At 36.6% G+C, this 22,035-nt stretch overlaps 1 protein-coding gene across 1 annotated transcript in view; it reads left to right on the top strand.

The window, feature by feature from the left end:
- Positions 1-22,035, top strand: part of LOC148956515 (hatching enzyme 1.2-like) — a 123,277-nt gene that overhangs the window by 7,455 nt on the left and 93,787 nt on the right. Inside the window, exons 2-3 of the mRNA XM_089108455.1 lie at positions 858-939; positions 7,719-7,747. Coding sequence (XP_088964581.1) covers positions 858-939; positions 7,719-7,747 — 111 coding nt within the window. The remainder of the gene's footprint in view (positions 1-857; positions 940-7,718; positions 7,748-22,035) is intronic.

The raw sequence follows: 22,035 nt of genomic DNA, 5'->3' as shown, positions 1-22,035 counted from the left end.
TTCGATAAGATCACCCCTGAAAAAAAAAAAAAAATAAACACGCATCCGTGATCTTTCTTCTGGGGGAAAAAAAATGTAAAATTCCATATTTTTGTACAAAGGAGCATGAAACCTCTAAAGTATGATTCTCTGATATGCCTAATCTGATGATATGGCTTTCACTAAAATCACTTGATGGTTTGGGAGTGTTTACCCGCTCCTTTTCAAAAATTGAGAAAATTTTCTCAGGCTCGTAACTTTAAATGTGTAACACTAAACTCAATGAATTTGTATATTGCGAATAAGCATCAAAATTCGATTCTTTTTATGCAAGTGTTGTTCTCAAGGCCCCGTTTATTAGAGTGTTGGTTAACTATTGAGCACTAACTGGATATTTCCCAGGAAGATGGGCAAGTATTATCAGTAGTTTTGTTTTCAGTAGGATTTGAGTATTTCTTATACTCTTTTTAATACCTATTTAAATGTCTTCTTCCTTCCCAGGTTACGAACCCTGGACCAAATAAACTTTAGGGCAAAACAAGAAGTTTGAGCCTTCGAAGTCACCAATCGGGGTTTGGGGCTTCCCAAAAGTAGCTCTCCATGATAACCCCGGTTTCCCATAGGTATCGTCCTCTGGATTCTTCCCGATAATTCCAAAGGATTACGGAAAAAAAATCACTCACTTGTTAATATCACTTGACATATGTCTCTTGTTAACACAACATTTTGGCTAATAAACCATTAATTTTTCATGTACGAAAAATTTTCTTTAAATTACACTCAGGGAAAGTAAAATTGGGTGCATTATGTGAGCATTATTTATTGGTATATTTATGGTCTGTTTTATTCAATGTCGTTTTTTCTTTTTTTTTTACTAGTCTATCGGTCGTCCACCTGACAAACATGCGGATTCTCAGAGGGTAATCATCCAGCCAACAAAAAATCCCGATGAATTGTCCGGTAAGTTTGAAATTGACAGTGATTGATGTATTAGTTATTAGTCAATAATCAGCTCATGTTTTAAATATAGGGAACAAAGTTACAAAATCCACCTTATCATGTTTACGTCTTTTTTTGTAAAGAAAACAAGTAAATCACTTCTACTTATCAATTGAACTTATAGCGTCTTGCGTCATCTTTTGCTTTTTTTTCAATTAACTTTGTTTGGTAAATAGTGAAATAAAGAAACTGAGTAAAATTTGAGTTTATATTGGGACCTATTAAATTATTTTTAGTCAGTCAAGTAGTCTAACAGATCAAGCTTTCAAAGTAGCACTTGCAATAAAAACAACCAAAAGTTTCAAATAAAGTATTAAACGGGCAATATGTTAGTTCCAGCTCCAGGAGTAAGAGACCCAACTCAATAATACCCATGCAAATAACCTTTAGAAAACAATGTGCTTCATAGATGTGTTTTAACACACATGTGGACAAGTTGTATCTTATTGACATTAGGGTCGTATTAGGTCGTACAATATTTATGCTGAAGCAGCCAAAAGTGAGGATCTTGGAGTTTTGTCCTCTTCAGCCCATTGCCCCCTTTCCCTTTAAGAGCTGGTATTTAAGAATTATTGAGCTTTCAAATTACAAATCTAAGAGTAACTGTGCAATGTCTGCGTTCAAAATGAAAGAAAAGGGTCAAGACCATGTTTCACAAATGGGGACATGTCAAACCCTTTTTAAATTTAACCTGAATGAATGGAAAGCAATAAATAGGGGCCTTCAGCCCTTACCGCCATCCCCTCTTCTGATTTATGTGTATTGTACATCTTGTGACTCACACCAAACAAATCTGGCCGTGCCGTTATTCAACCAAGGCTAATTATTAAAATATTTGAGGTCAAATATTTAAGATGTCAATCCGTAAAATAAATGCTAGAACCAACAGAAATTGCGATGCGCTAAATACGAACGAACAAATGACAAACACCAAACTAAAGTGTACTTAAAGCTTTCCATAAAATCCGCTCTGCTGCCAAAAAAAAAAAAATGTTAAATGAAATTTAAATGTGCACACAAAAGCCAACGCAAAATACTGCTGATGGGTTGAGTTTCTAACAAGAAATAAAAATTCACTTGAAAAATAAGTGTCATAAGTGAAATTCCTAACCTCAGAGATTGAATGTCTACATCTGTGGACACTCCTGTAAAGAATTTCTTGTGTGTAACCGAATCTTTTAAGTCTAAACTTTACATAGACAGTTTTATCAGTCACTAGTTTCATCGGATGGCTATAATGGAGTAAGCATGGGCACTGTTCTGTTTTTCTGAAGAAACAGGAAAAAAAAACAAACAGGGCTTGAATGAAGCAGAACAGAAACAGAATAGGTCAACAAAAAACAGAAGACCCGTTTCTGTTTCTGTTCTGTTTTTTTTTGGTAAAAACAGGAAACAGCTGTTTTCGTTCAAAAAACATCTGTCTAAACAGTTGTTTTTTGAACACCTAAAGCTTAAAGAAGTAAATGATAAGTTTTGGTTTATTATCAGTACTATTGCAGCATTTTACGCCAAAAAGAACAGTTTTTTAATAAAGGGGCGAAAACTGTCTATGTGCACAACATCGCCATCCTTTTTTATGGTTATTTTCATCCATTTTCCCGTTCCTTTTTTCCAAAAAATGCGCTTTTATGTTTATAAGGTATCTCCTCGAATTTCCCGGACATGCATACTAATTATTTGAGACATTTTGAAAATAAAATAATTTTCATCGTCAAATTGCGCAGTCAGCTCAAAGTCAATAGTGTTTAAGCAGAGCCCATAGTTGCTTTGTCGGGGGACATTCTCCCCCTCTAGACCATGCTTTCCCCTTCCCCCATCCTGATGTTTGGAAGCCATCTGAAATAATGTATGAAAAAAGAAAAATGCACAGGAAAATGACACTTCTTACCACCAAGTCAAAAATTTCGTTGCCTCGCAGCTTAAACATTTTTTCAAGATTAATTATTTCCTAGCCAATTTGTGTGAGAGACAAATCAAAAGGAAAATTCATGGTTTAAGAGTACTTTGTATATTTTTACGGCGCTTTGCGCTAGAAAATAATGTTTTAGGCCCTCCACCGAATTCATTTTTAAGTAAATATGTAAAATGAAATTTCTCAAATTCTGAATTTCAAAGAAGCTTAAACCCTTTGCTAGTCTTTGCTACAAAATACTTTCTTCAAGCATTCTCTTCTCTTAATAGGTTTTCAAAGGGATGCAATATGAAAACAATTGCAGTTTTTGATAACTTATTTCGAAAATTGATTTCGCTTTGCGGCAGAAAATACTTTCTCCAACCCATCCACTTGCATCATTATAGAAAGTGCTACTACATCAAAATTTTGTTTTAAGAATATGAGTGGACATACTTTTGATTATTTAGGCACGTTTTAATGGTCCATTCCCAAAGGAAAAGGGGTAGTGACAACCTCGACTATCAATGTTTGAGCAAGTGCAACGTGTCCTCGGATCGGATAGCCTGTGTTGCAACCTCATTTTTTACAGACTCCCAGCTCCCCACTCTTTTTCTCCATTACTTTCGCCACCCTCTTCTTTAGACACTGCCTCAGTTTATTCGGATTCTTCGGCAAGCGTATCTTCATTTTCGGAGTTTTCAGAACAAGGATCAGAAAGACCGTCTGAATTGTTTTCAACAGTTGGATCGACATCTTCGACTTCATCAAAGGATTCCAAGCAATCTTCTTCAGGGATGTCATTGGCTAGGCTTCGAGTGGACAAAAATCCAAGAACGTGTACAACAGATGAATGAAGACAATGTTAAGAACATGAAGTTCAGGAACGGGGTCATATCCTACAGGCTTCGGTGACATTGTTCCCAGAATCAGTCACAACGTGGAACATCTTATCTGTCATTGAAAACTTCCTGATTGCAACTTGGATTGCTGAAAGGATGTTAGTAGTTGTATGAGAATGCTTATGCCTCTTGAAATGTGAAAGATAGTGGTGCAACATCTGCCTATTTTTCATCTTCCTGGGGTAAAGTCGCCTGTTGTTTTTTTAAATAAGCTGTTTCAAATCTAGCTTATCAAACGTAGAAAGGTGCAATTTGTCCTTAAACAGGGTTTTGCAGCAGAGCATCCGCAGACCAGCTTGTTTTGATCGATTGGAAATAAAAAACCATCGTATCTCTGCCCTTCTTATTCCAGATTTCACAAATCGATTGCCCTGTGTGTCACTTGCTTTACTATCTGGAGCTCTCTCTAGGGAAGCAGCCGGACTTGATATATTTTTTTAGTTGGTTTGGGTTTGTTATTTTCTGCACCAGCCGCGTATACTTTATCTTTGTGCATATCAATTGTGTGCTTCCTTTTAAGATAATACATAAATGTCGTGGCAGAGACTCCATTAGCCTTTTGAGTCGCTCTTCAGAAGTTGCACCTAATACTTCCTTTGCTTCCTGTTTTCCATAGGGTACCCAGAGAGAAGTCTTGGAACATCCAAGTCGTCATAAAAAAATGACATCATACTTGTCTTAAAACAAAGGTTGATTTCAGGATTTTTCACAAAATTAGAAGCACCTTCCAGTAGCCTACCATTTTGAAAATTGAACCTCCAGCCAAATATCTGACCTCTTTTACCTCAGTGGCGTAATTAGAGGGAAAGTGGCCAATTTCTCCCTGAGCAGTTTCGTTTGCGCAATGAGCCAAGAAAACCTGTCGGCAAATAAAAGCAAAATGACAGCTCCTAACTAGGGTTTTCTAAAAACTTGGACAATTTGCAGCACAGTATAATAATATACAGTGTTATAAGTTTATTTTTATTTATTATTTTTGAAGTATATTGTGTATTAACTATGGCCCAGTAGGGCTTTTAGTGTTAATAATTCACATCATATCATATTAATTTTTACGGGAATTTACTTGTCTATAATAGGTATTTAAGAGACAGATACAAGAAATAATATACCGCTTAGTGGCATTTTTTAAAATTTGTTGTGCTGTATGGAAAAAATTCGCGTGTTCACCGGAAGACATGTTATTCTACAGAATGAGAAAAGTGTATCAGAATTTTATAGGACTTTGGCCAGCTAGGCCAGAATCAGCTAGTTAGGCCACTGTTTTAACTCTTGGCTTTTCCCTGAAAGGGTTTCCATTGATTATATTTAGAGATGGTAGAAAAATTATATTTGACATCTTGAAAAAATATATGTTGTTATGTTGATGCAATAAAACGTGCCAGCAAAAACATATATTTCTACTGGACAAGACTTCAATACATTTACATTCCTCTCTGACTAAACATCACAGTTTATAGAATTAGCAGTATGATCATACCCTATCTCACCCATTATAAAAACCCGGACCAAGGTGCGAGTGCTCCAGAGAACGTTTTTGCAGATATAAACATAAGCGGCATTAGATCTTTTCACGGGTAGACAAGTCAGATTTCTCTTGGACACGAAACAAGTGGAAACCCGCTATTAAGACTAATGCACTTTGTAACCATTTCTCATTGATTGACGGAAACAGACTAACCCGCTAATGCAGAAATAAGTGGGAGGAGCTTTTTGTTCGTACCGAGAATGAAGACCAGAAATGTTTTGCGATAAACTTACTGGATAATTCTATAAACTGTGCTAAACATTTAAGAAAATTTGCAATTAATAATAAGTATTTATCATGTATAGGCTAGTATGGTAATCATAGCAAGTCACTGTTATCTAGCAGCATAAATTCCGTAAAAACCGTTGAACTAAAGTTTTCCCGGTTAAAGGTGCAGATTACTTCCCATGTAATGTAGGATACAGAGGCCCTACCAATAGAACCAGAATATACAGTAATAAGTGATTTGTTTGAATCCTGCTTCACCTAGACAGTATCTATGCAACTTTGCTGGTCAATTGACTGAATAATATACACTAAAAAATAAGTTGTTTAGTGGAACAAAACTGCACCTTTACCGTTCTCACATTTACACACCTACCTACTCTCATCTGACTCCTAAGCCCTAATTTTGCCTAGTTTAAACAATCTAGCAGCACATTTGATATGTTATACACACCGAGTGCCATCATTTTACTTACTTCTACTTTATATTAACGCTCCAATTCCAAAACCTGTAAGGGGCGTAACCACACTTCTTCAAAATTTCAAATTATGATTTAAAACACTATTTTGTAAGTTCGAAATTTCTTAATATCTCATTATCGAATTAATAAAGTAAAATCAAGAACAGAATAATAGCAGTTAGAAAAAAAACAGAAACAGGACAAAATAGCTATTATAAAAACAGAAACAGAACAGAACAGGTAAATAAAAAACAGGTCATCTGTTTTTGTTCTGTTTCTGTTTTTTTTTGTAAGAACAGAACAGAAACAGGTACTTTAAAAACATAACAGAAACAGAAAACAGAAACAGTGCCCCTGCTTGTAATGGAGCCTCCTAAAACTCCATGTCCATTCTGTGGACACTTGGTTTCAATAGAGTAATTGAGAATGATAAAACTGATTGGCTTTGGAGTGAGCTAGGTTTTCGTTATAGTTATATATAATTATGGTTGGTCCCTTAATTACTTTTATAAGCTTTTCTGCATGCATTTTTAGTTAAAAGTTGATTTCAACTAGAAAAATACTTTTTAAAGCTATCTTTTAGTTGATTCCAAGTAAAAATTTTTTAATTTTTTTTTTACAATATTATCATCATTTATCTTACCAAGGCATATTGTGTTAACTGATGTGTCTTTTCCATCTGATTGTTTCTGTCGTTTTTTATTCTTCTTACTATATTACATGGATGCTAACCTTGGTAGCCTATCCATAATGGAAGTAAAGTTAGTTTGTCATTGAAAATAGTTATCAGAAGTTTTTTTTAATATATTTTGTTATAAAAGCAATGTCCCTATTGAAAATGGTTAGAAAATTGGGATGCAATTAAAGTTAATCTGCATAAGATAACTAAATTGGAGCATCGTTAACTTCAAAGAAATCGAAAGTTTTGTAAAAACTGTATTCGACCTCAATATCCCTGATTCAGGTAATGAAGACGAATGGATCGATCATCACTCTCTGTAATCTTTAGACTCCGATGATGAGTCAGCTGATGTAATGATCCCGTCATCAAGCAGCTATACTGTTCGTCTAGACATTGTAAGTTATGAATGGGATCATGATTTATCTCTAGTAGGCCTACACGTGCTAAGTGATTAAAGGTCAACGAAGTACCAGTAAATACGCCTCAGAGAAAGTCCCAATGGTTGATGGTCATCGTCACCCTGAGGTAGTCCCAGTTCATTTCCAGATCCATGATGACTGGGATTCGGAACAAATCTTCTTGCAGTATAACCTGGCAAGCTTTTCGACCATACTGCTTTGTGTGAACTACAACTATCAATTGATCAAACATAAAACTTGAATGTTATTCTAGAGAGAGCTCAAGATATTTGTTGGTGTTGGAATCCTAATGGGAAGCCTCAAGTTTCCCTGTATCTGTATTTACTGGTCTAGATAGTTTCAGTCAGAAGCCAAATCGCAAACAGTAAATTAACACAGATTCTTCACGATCTAATAGTAGGAAGATTCTTCACGAGATAATAGTAGGAAGGAGAAGGAACTGCAAAAAGTCTTTTCGAAATAATAACTATCATTTGAGATTTGTGCTTATAAAAAAGATGCTTTGTGTCGTGTTTTCTATTGAACGATTTCGCGTTTCTTGGCGATATAATTTTTTGAGCTAATAAGTTGTGTTACACCTCTTATGTTGTCTTAAAAGATTTTTAATTCGTTTTTTTTTCTTACATCTGAAGGTCATTTTGAGGGAGACATCATATTTACGGTAAGTTTTTTCTTAAACTCTTTAAGTTTACAATTGGCTGAGAATAAGATTCAAATTTAATTGAGCAACAAATATTAAGTAATAAAACTATACCCAATCCTAAACAAGAATCTTAAGGTGATTCGATACCTTAAAATCATTTTACGAGTCTGAGCGCCGGCTGACCGTCTCAAAAACAAAGGGCCCATTAGTAAATTTTCCCAAAAACACAGGGATAAAGAAAACGTATAATCTCTTATTAATTATTATGCAAAGTGCTGTCCATTCAATGTACATAAAGCATAAATAATATGCATCCTATGGCGGGAAGGTTTTCAATCAAAGCGATTAGTGCAACAGGGACCTCATAAAGGTAACAAATAACTGAAACTGATACTTTCTGTTAGCTTATTTTCTATGTTCTCCAAACAAGTATGCTAGAATATTTTGGGGACTGCCCTTTCCTGAATTTAAAAAAAGAAAGTTCTGCTCTGTTCAATCGAAAAAACTAAATTCGCACTTTCTAATGATGTAAGTTGTATAAAACCTGAATATTTATATCTCTGGCACAAACAGGAGAAGTCAAATGATTTTTCTAAGGTTTCCAGTGAAGGAGGTGTTGGCCTTTTGCTTTTTATTGTTTACTCAGATCTCATTTCCAAGCTCTACAAGTTATTGCAAGACCGCCCAATCAATTCTAAATAGTTTGGCCACACAAACTGAAAAAGTTTTTAATTGATGATATAGGGTGATTCTTTAAGATTTTAATTTAAAAAACTTTTTCAACCAAGCAAGTTTCTAAAATAAAAACATATAGCTACATTAAACCAAATACATGAACGGAAATTAAGTCAAATAATCATTCAAGCGTAAAACTGCTATAAATCACTATTCCAACCCAAACGAACAGAAATAACAGTAAATAATCGATTCAAACTCAAATTGAGCAGAAATTAAGTGATTAAGGCTAACAACCCCATGCCAACACCATCAGAATATATTTGGCGTTCAACCGAGAAGAAAAAAACAACAAAAAACAAATGACCGTGAATTGTCAGTTTAATACACGTACAGTGATATTTATTCCTTAAATTCCTAATAAGTTTTTATTTATTAAAGTAAAAAAAAGTGAAAACATTTAAAATATATTTTGTTTTCAGTAAAGCCCAAATTATGTTGTGATCTTGAAAAGGCATAGGGGTTGTCAGCCCTACAAGAAATGACAAAATCAAACTCAAAACGAGCAAAAATTAACATGAGTTGGGTTATATCTTTAGTGTTATTTTATACAAGTAAGGCGGTGCCCTGGCGGGGGGGGAGGGGTGGGGGGTTTGAACCCTCCCCCAAAATGTTTGTGCAACTCGTAAAAAACGCAACAAAAAGGAATATAAACAAATCTTGATGCGTTTTTCTAAGTTTTTTGTAACCCCCTGAAAAAATACTTTTGTAACCCCCCCTAAAGAAACTCCTGGATGTGGCCCTGCCTATAAGAATCCATAGTTTGGCTTGCTATTGGTCTTGAAGGAACCTTGTCAGCAATTTTTCATCTTGAGACAAATATTATTGTTTAATTTAGTCGTATACCTCTTCAAGTTGACCTGAAAAATAAAACTTAATTTCATTCCCAAAAATTATATCTATGCTTCCTTGACAACCTGAATACACCTACACTCTTTTGATTTAGTTAAATTGTAAGAGCAGAAGCAGTAACAGTAGTAGCCCAGAAAGGCTCAACTTAATAACCCCAGTCGTTCTCGAAATATTGCTGAGGTGTCTTATTGGTAACCATAAACACAGCGCCTTTGATATGGTTTTATAGCAGCGTTTAGTTTCAAAGCATAATGAGCCAATTGCATAACTGGGGGGAGGGAGACACCCAATATCCATAGAGACATAGTTACTGGATCGTTCTACTATGCTGAACCAAATGGAGATCTCAAAATTTTGATTGGATGTGTTTGGAAAATGAATGTTCCTGGGAGGAGAGCTGCTTGCCCTCAAAATATTTTGACTTTTAAAAAGAGCATTATAGCATCTAGTTTCCAATAAAATGAGCCCATCCGAAGTTTATGCGACCACCCAATCGATAAGAACCTCATATGCCCCCCCAGGACATAACTTACAACCCTTGCCTCAGGGCCCTGGTGGGTTGTTGAAATCCTGGACGCATTATTATTTGTTCTTCAGAATATTTTGAACAAAATGACTGTTTCACCATTTCGATCAGATACGTTTGGGGAAAAGAGGGCATTGGGGAAGCTAGTTGCTCTCCATCACTTTTAACTCTTAAAAGGGAAGTAAAAATTTCAATTTTCAATTAAATGAGACTCTTCTAAAGTCTCTACGACTACCCCTTCAATAAAGACCTTATCTTCCTAGGGCACAGCTTGCAACCCTTGCCCCCACGTTCTGAGGGCTTTTTTCAACCCCGAAGGCCTTGTTATGTGATCTTTAGATTATTTTGAAAAAATGGCTATCTCAAAATTTTACCGGATGCATTTTGGGAAAATAGGATTTGAAAGGGGGGGCTAGTTTCCCTCCGATCACTTTTAACTCTTTAAAAGAGCACTAGAACTTCTGATTTCCAATACAATGAGCCCTCTTCGAAGTTTATACGACCAACCCTTCGATAAAACCTTCTTTGTTAGAAATGGGCAACTAGTATAACTTATAGCCTTTGTCCTGAGGGCTGTGGGGGGGGGGGGATGCCATCCTTAAAGACATAACTAATGGACTTTTTATCTACCCTGAACAAAATGACTACCTCAAAAGTTTGATTGGATGTGTTTTGAAAAATGATGGGCTGGGGAGCGGGAGCTGGTTGCCCTCCAATCACATTTGACTATTAAAAAGGGCACTAGAACTTTTAATTTTTCAATCGGATGAGCCCCTTTTGGATATTCTACGACAAGTACTTCTATATGACGTGCCCTGGCCAGGAAAAAAATATTGTGCATACATCACTCTTTACTTGTACATCATGCTTTTTACGGAACGACTATCTGTTCTATAAGAACCTTATATGCCCTGGGGTATAGCCTAAAACCCTTACCCCTGGGCTCCTGGAGTTTGTATCCACCCTGCAGGTATTCTTATATATTCTTTGGTCAATGTGGAAAAATATATCTTAATCTTAATTAAGATCTTTATCACAGATCTTAACAAATAAAGCCCAAGAGCCCATATACACGCAAAAATTTATTAAAAATAAAGATATCACAACAGAACAAATTACGAAACACACAGAAACATGATACATAGCAAAAAACACCTAATGGTAATTTATCGAGAAAATAAATTTAATTTCATGTAATAAATAATAATTAACTGTAAAAACTATTCCTTCTTTCTAATCCCTTCTCTATGTACGCATCAATACGAAATATTGTGGTTGGATTATTACTTTGTAAAATACCAGGAAGCAACAAATCTCATGTAAGTATTTTTCCCTTAAATCAGAGAGCACCGGGCACTTTCGGAGAAATAGGTCCAAATCTTCGTCCTCATCTCTACAAAGAGGACACACAAACCGACCTTCAGGATCAACTATCCATCTGTCGAATACCATTTGCCTGCTCTAAATTGGAAGGCAATCCGCCCTAAGCTGAATCAATCGACATAAAATCATAGCCGGTAAATTAAATTTAAAATAAATTTCCTCCCCAAAACTAGGTTTAGCCTGATTATAATGATCCAATATAGTAGAATTTAAAACCAGTCCTTGCCAATACTGAATTTCTTGATCCTCTAAGATAAATCGTACCTGGCTTACTAAATTTGTTGGTAGACCACGGGAACCAAGACCATCATTCCATAAGTAAGGCATTCCCACTCTTTCTAGTAATAAATAAAAAAAACAAGTTTTTTAAACTGAAAGTAAGGAGCGACATTTAAATTTAAAACGAACAGAAATTATTCCGTATATGAAAGAGGCTGTCCCCTCCTCAACACTTCGCTCTTTACGCTAAAGTTTTTTATTGCTTTAAAAAATAAAGCTGTGTGACAGAGTCAAACTATAGCGTAAAGAGCGAGGCGTTGAGGAGCGGACAGCCCCTTTCATATACGGAATAATTTCTGTTCGTTTTAAGTTTTAATGTCGCTCCTTACTTTCAGTTTAAAAAACTTGTTTTTTGTATTTAATTTCTGATCGTTTTTTAGTTAATGCAGTTATTATTTAGGCTCACCGTTACTGAATAAGCAAACAAAATAAAAATTTTACTTTTCTTTTGCTAAATGGATGTCTCTAAATTCGGTTATAACGTAATTTACAAATTAGCTTACGTAACTAACTTCTATATTCGTATATTTTTCTTCTGGCAAAAAAAAAAACAAAGTTGCAGATTTTTGCAGATATGAGCTTAAATCTATGTAATAGGGTTTTCTGATGCGCTAAATCTGACGGTGTCATTTTCATTAAAATTCTTTCCCTTGTAGGGGATGTTCCCCCCCTCTTTAAAAAATCGGGTAAATTTTCTCAGGCTTGTAGCCTTTGATGAGTAATACTAAACGTAATAAAATTTATATATTTAGAATCAGCATTATAAACACATTATTTTGATACATTTATTGACATCAAAATTCCGTTTTCAAAAGTTTCGATTACTATTGAGCCGTATCGCTTGTTTTTTTTATTTTTTTTGTATTACATGTATGTCATTACGTATATGAGGGGGATCTCCCCTTAGTCAATACCACTCTCTTTACGTTAAAAGTTAAAAAAAAAATTTGATTCACAAACCCCTGAATCACGAAGGCCGTTTAATTAGAATAGATAGCTATTTTCAAAGCACTAAAAAAACTGTAGCGTAAAAAGTGAGGTATTGACTTGGGGGAGAACCCCCTCACATACGTTATAATTTCTGTTCATTTTAAGTTCTAATGTTGCTTCTTACTTTCAGTTGAAAAAACTTGTTTTTTTTTAAATTTAATTTCTGATCGTTTTTTAAATAATGCTTGGAAATCTGGCGCCCCCTTCATAGAAATGTCCCTTACCCCAAAGAAACATCCTCCACGGAAAGATTCTCCAGAGTAACCCTCCTCCTCTAGCCCCCCCCTCCAGAAAAAAATCCTTCCTGAAAATGTCTGTATACTTCCCAATAACCAATAAATAATGCTGGCAAGTCCGGCGCCCCCTTCATGGCAATTTCCCTTCTCCCGTGAAAACTTCCTTCATGGACAGATCCTCCAACATAACCCCCGACCCACCCACCCCCCACTACCAGGAAAAAACCCTCCTGAAAACTTTTGTATACTTCCCAATAACCAATACTATATGTTAACATTGGGTAAAGTTCATAACTTTTAGCCCAACCCCTGGGGACTTCGGGGGATTAAGTCAACTTAAAAGACATATTTATCATATTTTCGACCATGCTGAACAAAATGGCTATCTCAAAATTTTGATCAGGTGACTTTGGGAAAAAAATAAGCGTGGGAGGGGGCCTAGTTGCCCTCTATTTTTTTTGTCACTTAAAATGGGCACTAGAACTTTTAATTTCCGTTCCAATGAGCCCTCCCACGATATTCTAGGACCACTGGGTCAATACGATCACCCATGGAAAAAAAAAAAAAAAAAAAACGCATCCGTGATCTTTCTTCTGGCAAAAAATGCAAAATTCCCCATTTTTGTAAATAGGAGCTTGAAACCTCTACAGCAGGGTTCTCTGATACGCTGAATATGTTGGTGTGATTTTCATTAAGGTTCTATAGCTTTTAGTTGGTCTTTCCCCCTTTTTTTGAAAATCAGCCAAATTTTCTCAGGCGCGTAGCACTAAACTTGATGAAAGTTATATATTTGAAATCAGCATTGAAATCTGATTCTATTGATGTATCTATTGGTATCAAAAACCCGTTTTCTAGAATTTCGGTTACCATTGAGCCGGGTCGCTCCTTACTTACAGTTCACGTACTTACACCACGAACTGTTTGTTCACCTAATTTGGAATGGCCACGACGTTGTCGAACCATAACTCAACATCTGATAATAAGCTGCTCTTCCTAGTCTATCTTCATTACATCTAATGAGCTTCAACCAAAATCTAAGCATCAAAATAGACCTACGTAGTTTTAACGAAAACAGACCCATATCACCTTTCATAATCTAGGAATGAGTTTTCTGATGTAACCCAAACAGTCTTTTGTAATACTGGAGCTGGAGGGACTCCAACTTCTGTGCCACTTCTCTGCCCCAAATCTTTGCTCCATATTCTATTACTGGTAAAATTTTTGTATTAAATTTTCTTTTATGCATTTTAGGTTTTTAATTCCCATTGTCGTCGGATTTCTAAAAATTGCAGACATGACCACGTTGCCTCTATTAATTATTTCATCAACATGACTCTTTAAACTTCCGTTTTCCGATAAAACAAATCCTAAATATTTTATTCTTTTGCTCACATTCAGTTCCTTATTATTAAATTTAAATCTATAATTATCTTCGCCACTTACTTTCCTTTAAAAAAAAATAACAATTTCACTCTTTTCAACATTCAGCCTTAATTTTTTTTTCTGCAAATATTCTTCTATAAGACTCAGAAGCGTCTGCAGATCTTGCGGTGAACTAGACACTAAAGCAATATCATCTGCAAATGATAAAAGTGATAGTTTATGGGCCTCTAGACTAACTTTCAGAGCCCATCTATTCTCTAGAAAATCAGCAACATCATTTATAAAAATACCAAACAATTTAGGAGAAAGAGTGCTGCCCTGTTTTACTCTATTGTTTGGTTTGTCATTTTGACCTTAATAATAGTTTGGTTTCTCAATGCTATATGCCCCGGGGCCTAACTTACAACCCTTGCCCTGATGGCTGTGGGGGCGGGTTTGTCATAGCCAAAGACGTAATTACTGGACGTTTCAACTATGCTGAGCAAAATGGTTATCTCCAAATTTATAATTGGATTTGTTTTGAGAAATGATACAGAGGGGGGAGGGGGGTGGCTGATTGCCGTCCAATCACTTTTGACTCTTAAAAAGGACACTAGAACTTTCAAGTCTAATCGAATGAGGCCCTTTCGAAGCTTTTACAACAATTCCTTCTATACAACAACTTCTTCTACAACAACTTTTTCTATACGAAGTGCTTTGGTTAGAAGATACAAAGAAAAAAAATGGTATATTGTCCGCACATCACTCTTTACTTAGGCAGCGTTATTGCGCTGCCTATGATAGAATCCCCTTAAGCTTCTTGCAATTAATTTTAGGATTAGTTTCAAGGTGTAAGAACTTTAAGATAATTTTACCACTTTAGGCGGTTGATTTCGAATGTCGTAGATTTTAGCGTAGATTGGGAAGTTGCTTGAATAATTACCAAACACTAAAAAGAAGATACTTGTGCATAATATGGTACCCACAAACGAAGTCAAGTTTGGTTAATGCTAATAAAAAAAAAGAAAAAAAGGATGAATATATAATAATTTAGAAACAAATTTGGGCTATACATTTTCACATTAGGGGGGGGGGGGGTAAAGCATATAATATATTAAATAAGGAACCTAACCTAACCTAGGTACCCTTCCCCACCTAAACCCCAAAAAACAACAGCTTAAATATTGTAAACACAATGAAAACCACGCTTTGCATTCCATTTCTCTATGGCAAATACCCGTTTGGCGGGTTTCTTGCCTGGTTTCCTTGATACAGTTATAGCGGTGGGTACCAGATAGTGTACAAGTACCAAAAATAATTATGAGCATGGAAAGAAAATCAGCTTTGATGGTGGAAAGTGAATGTTGTAGTTCTAACAGATTTTAAATAGACTGATGCACTTTCTATTAATTGTTTCACCCAGCATTCTTATTGCAGACCAAGGGAACTTTCCAGGGGAAATTTTTGAATTGGGGGATTTAACATAATTTCTACAAAATTCTTTATATTTGTCGTACTTTCTCTTTGTCTACTCAGTTCTGCATGTGGACAAGTTCTAAGGGAATTGTCCGCGGGAAACTTTTAGAGTTTTTTGATTTCTGGGAAATAATTTCCACGGAAGTAACCGAGTTCAGAATTTCAGGAGTAACCGGAAAAACAATTAGAGCTTAGCCTTTTTCAAATGGCAGTATGCTAAGGAGAATTTTCAGGCTGATTCTTCTGCAAGAAATTTTAGGGAGGGGGTGGATTTTCAGCAAACATGGAATTACCCGGAAGGGAGTAAATTTTTCATGGAGGATGTGCCAAATTTAATGGTACTGTTTAAAAAACGTTCAGAAAATGAATTAAAAAAAAGAAGTTTTTTAGACTGAAAGCAAGGAGCAACATTAAAACTAAAAACAAACAGAAATTATTCAATACATGAAGGGCTTGCCCCCTAGTTGTCAAAAAGGTTTTTTTCCACTGAAAGTAAGCATTACCTTGCTATTTGTGCCAAAGTTTGTCCCAATTTATTAAGAACTACTGTTGAAGCACAATGGTCGTTTAATTAGAACAGGAAGCTCTTTAAAAGTGCTAAAAACTTGTGCGTGAAGAGTGGGGTATTAGGGAGGGGGACAACCCCTTGTTATACGGAATAATTTCTATTTTTTTAATTTTTATGGTGCTCCTTACTTTCAGTGGAAAAAAACTTTTTTTTTATTTAATAGCAGATAAAAGTCGAGTAATGGTAATCGATAAAAGTCGAAGAAAAAGTCTACATGCATACCAAAGTTTGCTTTTCATCCTAGTTGTCAAAAAGTAAATCATCTGATACCACGAGCCCTTATGGTGACAGACCATTAGAAAGAAATCTTCCAGGATATTTTTTAAAGAAGAAACTATTAAGATTCAAGGTGGAAAATCCTATTTAAGGCTGCTCATGATGAATCAAAATTTAAAGAACAAACCTTATGCGAAAAATAGACATGAATAAGGATGACTTTTGCCCTTTGAATTTTACGATGAAGTTCACATATCAATATTCAATATATTTTTAAAGAAGAAGCTAAATCAACGGCTATACAAAACCAATTTTGTATCTTTGAAGACGTGTCTAGGTTATATAAATATAGTGATTAGATTAAATAGGTGTAAAAATTTTAACCTTTGAACTATTTTAAAAATGGTTCTTTCAAATTTTTTACCAGATCGGTTTGAGGAAAAACGGGCTTGGGGACTGGGGCTAGTCACCCTCCGATCTCTGTTGACTCTTAAAAATTGAACTAGAACTTTCAATTTCCATTCAAATGATCCCTCTCTGAAGTTTATAGGAGCATCCCTTCCATAAGAGCCAAATATGCCACCAGGGCATAACTTGCAGCGCCTGCCCCTGGGCCCTGTGGGGTTGTGTCGACACTGGAGTTTTTATTATCTGACCTATGAACTATTTTTAACAAAATGGCTATATCAAAATTTTTATCGGATGCATTTAGGAGAAAAGAGGCGTGGGGTGGGGAATAGTTGCCCTCTGATCTCTTTTGAATCTTAAAAACTGAACTAAAACTTTAAATTTCCAATCAAATAAGCCGTCTCTGAAGTTTATACGATCATCCCTTCCATAACAGCTATATATGCCTGCCAGGCATAACTTACAACGCTTACCCCGGGCTCTGAAAGATTGTGTTGACGCCGGAGTTTTCGCTATATGATCTTTGAACCATTTTGAAAAAATGGCTCTCAGAAAGTCCTTATCGGATGGGTTTGAGGAAAATAGGGTGTGAGGGGAGGGGGGTTTAGTTGCCCTCCGACCTCTTTTGACTCTTTAAAGTGAACGAGAACTTTCAATTTCCAATCAAATGAGCCCTCTCCGAAGTTTATACGAGCACCCCTTCCATAAGAACCTCATAGGCCCCCAGGGCATTACTTAAAACGCCTGTCCCTGGGCCCTGTGGGGTTGCGTCGACCCAGGAGTTTTTCTTATCTGACTTTCGAACTATTTTTAACGAATTAGCTATTCCAAAATTTTTATCAGATGGGTTTTGGGGAAAAAGGGTGTGAGGTGGGAGGGGGGAGGGGCTAGTGGCCTTCAGATACCTTTTGGCTCTTATCAAAACTTTTATTGGATGCATTTAGCGGAAAATAGGCGTGGGGGGATAGTTGCCCTCTTATCTCTTTTGAATCTTACAAACTGAACTGGCATTATTTTTTTTTTTCCCTCAAACCCATCCGATAAGAACATTTAGATAGCCAATTAAAAAAATGGCCATCTCAAAATTTGTAGCGGATGTTTTTGGGGACAAAGGGCGTGTGGTTGGGCTAGTTGCCTTTCAATCTCTTGACTCTTAAAAAGCGAATTAGACCTTTCAATTTCCAATCAAATGAGCTCTCTATGAAGTTTATACGAGCACCCCTTTCACAAGAATCATACATACCTTCAGCACTATTTAACTATTTAAACAAATTGGCTATCTAAATGTTCTTATCGGATGGGTTTGAGCAAAAAAGGCGTGGAGGGGGGACGGGGTAGGTGCTCTCTGATATCTTTTGACTCTTAAAAAGTGAACTATAGCTTTCAGTTGCCAATCAAATGAGCCCTCTTTGAAGTTTATACGAGCATCTCTTACATAAGAACCATATATACTCCCAGGGCATACCTTACAACGCCTGTCCCCGAGCCCTGGAGGGTTGTGTTGACACCGGAGTTTTTGTTATATAATCTTAGAACTATTTTTAACGAAATAGCTGTCTCAAAATTTTTATGGGATGCATTAGGGAAAAAAGGCGTGGGGGGGGGGGCTAGTTGTCCTCAAAACACTTTTGAATCTTAAAAAGGGCACTAGAACTCTCGATTTCCAATCGAATAAGCTCCCTTGGAAGTTTATACGACGACCCCTACCATATAAAGTGCCTCTGGGAAAAAAAAATTATTTCAACAAATATTTCAACAAACCGTGGCAGCAGCTAGCTTGCAATCAAGTGTGGGAAAGCTTTGTAAATCTCAGGTGAAATGCTGTCCTCACCAAAAGACTTGTGTCTTTTGAGATTCCGGATGGCTTCGATGATTTCGTCAAGGTTTGCCGGAGAAATGTTTATGTCGTGCGGCTTATTCAAGCCCGAGGGCGGTGTGTTTTCCCACTCAACGGGCACAATCACGTTGGGGTTTAAAAACTCGCTAGAAAGAATTTTCCATCGCTCCACTTTTTTGGGCACAGTAAGCTATGATATTCCCTTGTTGATTTTTGATAATGTCGAAGACATTCGACTTCTCTCTTGTAGCTTCTTTAAGAATTTGATGTGTGCGTCGTGAGGCGTGATTTCGGGCTGAGTTTTCTACTTCACGTACGATTTCATCCCAGTGACGGGTGTAGTCTTTTCTCATATTTTACCTAATGCGCTTCTTCAGTAAAGCTTAGACTGTTTATCTAGATGACTTGAGGAACGTCTTTCTTCAATCATTTTCGAGACTTCTGTAGAAATCGACTCTGTCTAGATGGGTAGGAATAGCCAAGTATATCAGATACAACTTCAGTGGTGGTGGTATTAAACTGTGACCATATTTCTTTGGATTGTTCAGGCGTTGTTGGGTAGGGGATCGAGCCCATTTTGGAGCTGAAGGCAAAACTCATATTTGGCTTGATCAGAATCCAGTTTGACGAGGTTCAATTTTCTCTTTAGGGCCACTTTCCTCCTCTTACTAAGAAAGATAAGAGTCATTGCTCCAACAAGGATGTGGTGTATGTCCTGGATGTCATCCATGTCCTGGGTCCAGTAAAAGATGCCCTGCAGGTACGAGCATCTCGAACAGAGCTTCGCCATCTTCTCTGGCTGGGATATAGTCTATCTGGCTACCGTTACATTATCATTAGAGCATCAGGTGATGCGTGGTGAACTTTTGTGTTGGAACAAAGTGTTTGCAACCATAAGTTTGTGTGTGAGAGCAAATTGGATGATTCGCCCACAATTTTCGCATCGCTGTAAATATGTGTAGCGTTCAATGACGCCATGTACTGTTTCGTCAGTAGGTCCAACTCAGCTATTCAAGTTTACTGTTGCTATGAAACTGTCTCGCTTTCGGCATCTCTTCACCGTATGCTCTAGCTCAATGAAGAATTAGTCTTTTTGTGCTTCGGCAGCCTCACGAGTGGGAGCTTATATCGCTATAATGCTTACATTGAACAGTTTACCCTTTAAGTGAATGAGGGCAAATCTTGGGCTAATTTGGTTTCACGCAAGAAGCGAGCGTCGAGCTGAAGCACTCAGCGTGAACCCCACTCCGTGAAGGCCGGAACCATCCTGTACTCCAGAGTTCAAAAATAAGTACTTCTTATCTTATACTGCAGTGAGCATCTCTTCGGATAAAACACCTCCGATCCTTATTTTCGAAAGGCAGATCACATCTCCTTCATATTTTTGCAATTCATAAGCTATGGCATGGCGGGTTGTATCTTCTTTCATTGATCTTAAATTCGAGAAGAATACTCCAAAATTCTTTTTAATCTGGGTAATGTGTGGGTTGGGATGGTTTGTTCATTTATCAGCCTCGCCACCATCCCTAAAAGCAAGTGCGCATCGCTTAAAGCCAGGGACTCCGTAGTAAATGACAAACTATTGAGATAATTCATTCTTCATTTATATGTTACGTGGGAATTTTTTTTCAAACAGTTCGTGGTAACGAACTGTAAGTAAGGAACGACCCGGCTCAATAGTAACCGAAACTCTAAAAACCAGAATTTTGACACTCATAGAAACATCAATAGAATCAGATTTTCATGCTGATTTCAAATATATAAGTTTGATTAAGTTTACTTTTACCAATCAAAAGTTACGCGCCTGAGAAAATTTGCCTTATTTTCGAAAAAAGGAGGGAACACCCCCAAAAGTCATAGAACTTAAATGAAAATCACACCATCGAATTGAGCGTATCAGAGAACCCTACTGCGGAAGTTTCAAGCTCTTATCTGCAAAAATGTGGAATTTTGTATTTTTTGTGAGAAGAAAGACCACGGATGCGCGAGTTTATTTGTTTGTTTGTTTCTGTTTTTTTTTGTTTTTTTTTTCCACTGATGATCGTATCGATCCAGTAGTCCTAGAATATCGTAAGAGGGCTCATTTGAACGGAAAATAAAAGTTTTAGTGCCCTTTTTAAGTAACCAAAAAATTGGAGGGCAACTTGGCCCCCTCCCACACTCCTTTTTTCCCCAAAGTCACCCAATCAAAATTTGAGATAACCATTTTGTTCAGCATAGTCGAAAATATAATAATTATGCCTTTGAGGATGACTTAATCCCCCAGAGTTCCCGGGGGAAGGGATGGAAGTTATGAACTTTGCCCATTGTTTACAAATAGCATTTGTTAATGGGAAGTATACAGACGTTTCAGGAGGGATTTATTTTCTGATGGGGGGGTCTGAGGAGGGGCTTACGGGGGAGGATCCTTCCATGGAGGATGTTTTCTTGGATGAAGGGACATTTCTATGAAGGGGGCACCGGATTTCCCAGCATTATTTAAAAAACAATCAGAAACCAAATAGAAAAACTAGTTTTTTCAACTGAAGGCAAGGAGCAACATTAAAACTTGAAACAAACAGAAATTATTTCGTATAAGAGGGGGTTCGCCCCCTAGTCAGTACCTCGCTCTTTACACTAAAGTTATTTTTAGTACTTTCAAAAGAGCTATCTATTCTAATTAACCGGCCTTTGTGATTCAGGGGTTTGTGATTCGAACAAAATTCGAACTTTAGCGTAAAGAGCAAGGTATCGACTAGGGGGCAAACTCGTTAATATACGTAATAAAACATACAAATATAGAAGTTCATTACGTAAGTTACGTCAGAACAAAATTTCAAGAAAGCCATTTAGCCAAAAAAGTAAAATTAATATGCAAATTTCGTTTTAATTATTCATGTATGGTGAGCCAAAATCATAGCTGCATGAATTCAAAAACATTCAGAAATTAAATAAAAAAAACAAGTTTTTTTAACTGAAAGTAAGGAGCGACATCAAAACTTAAAACGAACAGAAATTATTCCTTATATGAAAGGGGTGTCCCCTCTTCAATACCTCGCTCTTTACGCTAAATTTTGAATCTGTCACACAACTTTATTTTTTAAAACAATAAAAAACTCTATCGTAAAGAGCGAGGTATTGAGGAGGGGCAGCCCCTCATATACGGAATAATTTCTGTTCGTTTTAAGTTTTAATTTCGCTCCTTACTTTCAGTTAAAAAAACTTGTTTTTTTTATTTAATAACTGTTAGCTTCCAAGACTCACGGCACCCTCTGTGTGTTGGCATTTGGCTTTACCAGGTGTCTGACTCGTCGAAGGTCCATCGGTCTACCGTTTTGAGGTGCACAACTAGGGCTTCCCGTTAATGGTTAGGGATGGAAGAGCTCAACCAATAGCTGGGAGTACCTCACTGCCAGGACACAAACAGCCTCTTCAGACCCCTTTAATCCTAACCTAGCC

Source organism: Artemia sp. Qi Xiang Cuo, chromosome 1 (genome assembly GCF_049724085.1).
Source record: "Artemia sp. Qi Xiang Cuo chromosome 1, ASM4972408v1, whole genome shotgun sequence".
Lineage (NCBI taxonomy): Eukaryota > Metazoa > Arthropoda > Branchiopoda > Anostraca > Artemiidae > Artemia > Artemia sp. Qi Xiang Cuo.
This window is presented reverse-complemented; position numbering and strand designations above follow the sequence as displayed.